The sequence below is a fragment of the Sinocyclocheilus anshuiensis genome, unplaced genomic scaffold (assembly GCF_001515605.1).
Source record: "Sinocyclocheilus anshuiensis isolate Anshui unplaced genomic scaffold, SAMN03320099.WGS_v1.1 scaffold1680, whole genome shotgun sequence".
NCBI classification, from domain to species: domain Eukaryota; kingdom Metazoa; phylum Chordata; class Actinopteri; order Cypriniformes; family Cyprinidae; genus Sinocyclocheilus; species Sinocyclocheilus anshuiensis.
In genome coordinates this window covers 208,079-209,249 of record NW_015558569.1, presented here as the reverse complement: position 1 = coordinate 209,249, position 1,171 = coordinate 208,079, and the positions used below count along the sequence as shown (strand labels likewise).

At 48.8% G+C, this 1,171-nt stretch overlaps 1 protein-coding gene across 1 annotated transcript in view; it reads right to left on the bottom strand.

Annotated features, from left to right (window-relative positions):
- LOC107679547 (vacuolar protein sorting-associated protein 13B-like) overlaps window positions 1–1,171 on the bottom strand; it is a 19,307-nt gene that overhangs the window by 17,805 nt on the left and 331 nt on the right. Inside the window, exon 3 of the mRNA XM_016475122.1 lies at window positions 743–985. Within this exon, the coding sequence (XP_016330608.1) occupies window positions 743–985 (243 nt within the window). The remainder of the gene's footprint in view (window positions 1–742; window positions 986–1,171) is intronic.

The window sequence follows — 1,171 nt, the reverse complement described above, 5'->3', positions numbered from 1 at the left end:
CGTTTGTGTGTGTGTTACCCCTGGTGTTCTCCTTCAGTAAGAGGCTCTGGGGGCAGCGGTTGTGAATCAGCATGCGTGGACACTGATCTTCACTCACAGTCAGATACGTGACGCCCAGATGCTCCTGACAGGTCAGAACCAGAGGCCTGAAACACAAACACACACACACACACACACACACACACACACACACACAAAAGAGTCACTTACTGACCACAGAAGCTGCCCAACCCTCCACCCAGAGACACCTGAGATGCCCGGGTGCGTCATTATTAACACAAGACTCACAGAGAGCGAGAGAGAGTTCAGTTGAGCACACATGAACACAAGCGCTTGATCTCACGATTCGCTGTGTTTCTGAATGTGTCCGATCACACACACCTCAGTCTCAGTGCTACAGCATTCATTAGTAAACGGTTTCACTGACTGCTATCGGTGTTTCTAATAGCAGCTACAGTGATGAAATGTCTTTATCTATTGCCTCTTTTATTTAGAAGCAGGATTTATTCCACCATATTGTGTTGCAGTTTCTCACATTCATAGTGAGTCCTGGTGAAATAGTCTTTTTTGGTGGTCAGTGTAATCACGTCATCTAGCAGCAGAAGTAACAGGACCAAACTAACCAGCTGATCTCCAGAATGACACTGACGTCTGAAGGACCTCTAGCATCTCGTTGAGGACCGAGGTGTGTTAGCGTCACATAAGCACACGTGACTGAAGTGTTGCTGTGGTTCAGCTGTACCTGGTGTTGAAGGGCCAGTCGGTGTCCGGCTCCACCGGCACAGGAACGCTCTTGTCTGGGGAAATCTGTCCTCACGAGGGCCGGAGGACTCCACTGCGCCTCTGCACTCTCCAAACTCAGCAGCAGCTTTATGTCCTCTGCTGTCTGACTGTCCTGCAGAACATCCCAACACGGCACCACACCGCACACCTGATCTCCAGCCGCACCCAGAGTGAAGCTGCACGACTCAGGGACGTGTGTGGGCTAAAAGACAGACAGAGAGACAGCAGTTAGAGTTAAATTCCAGCTTCTTTTTACTTTGGGGTGAATGTGAACTTGTTTTTATAACATTCACGTCAATTTGTGTTGTATTGTGTTTCCGTGTGTGTGTGTGTGTGTGTGTGTGTGTGTGTGTGTGTGTGTGTGTGTGTGTGCTTATATAAAGTAGCA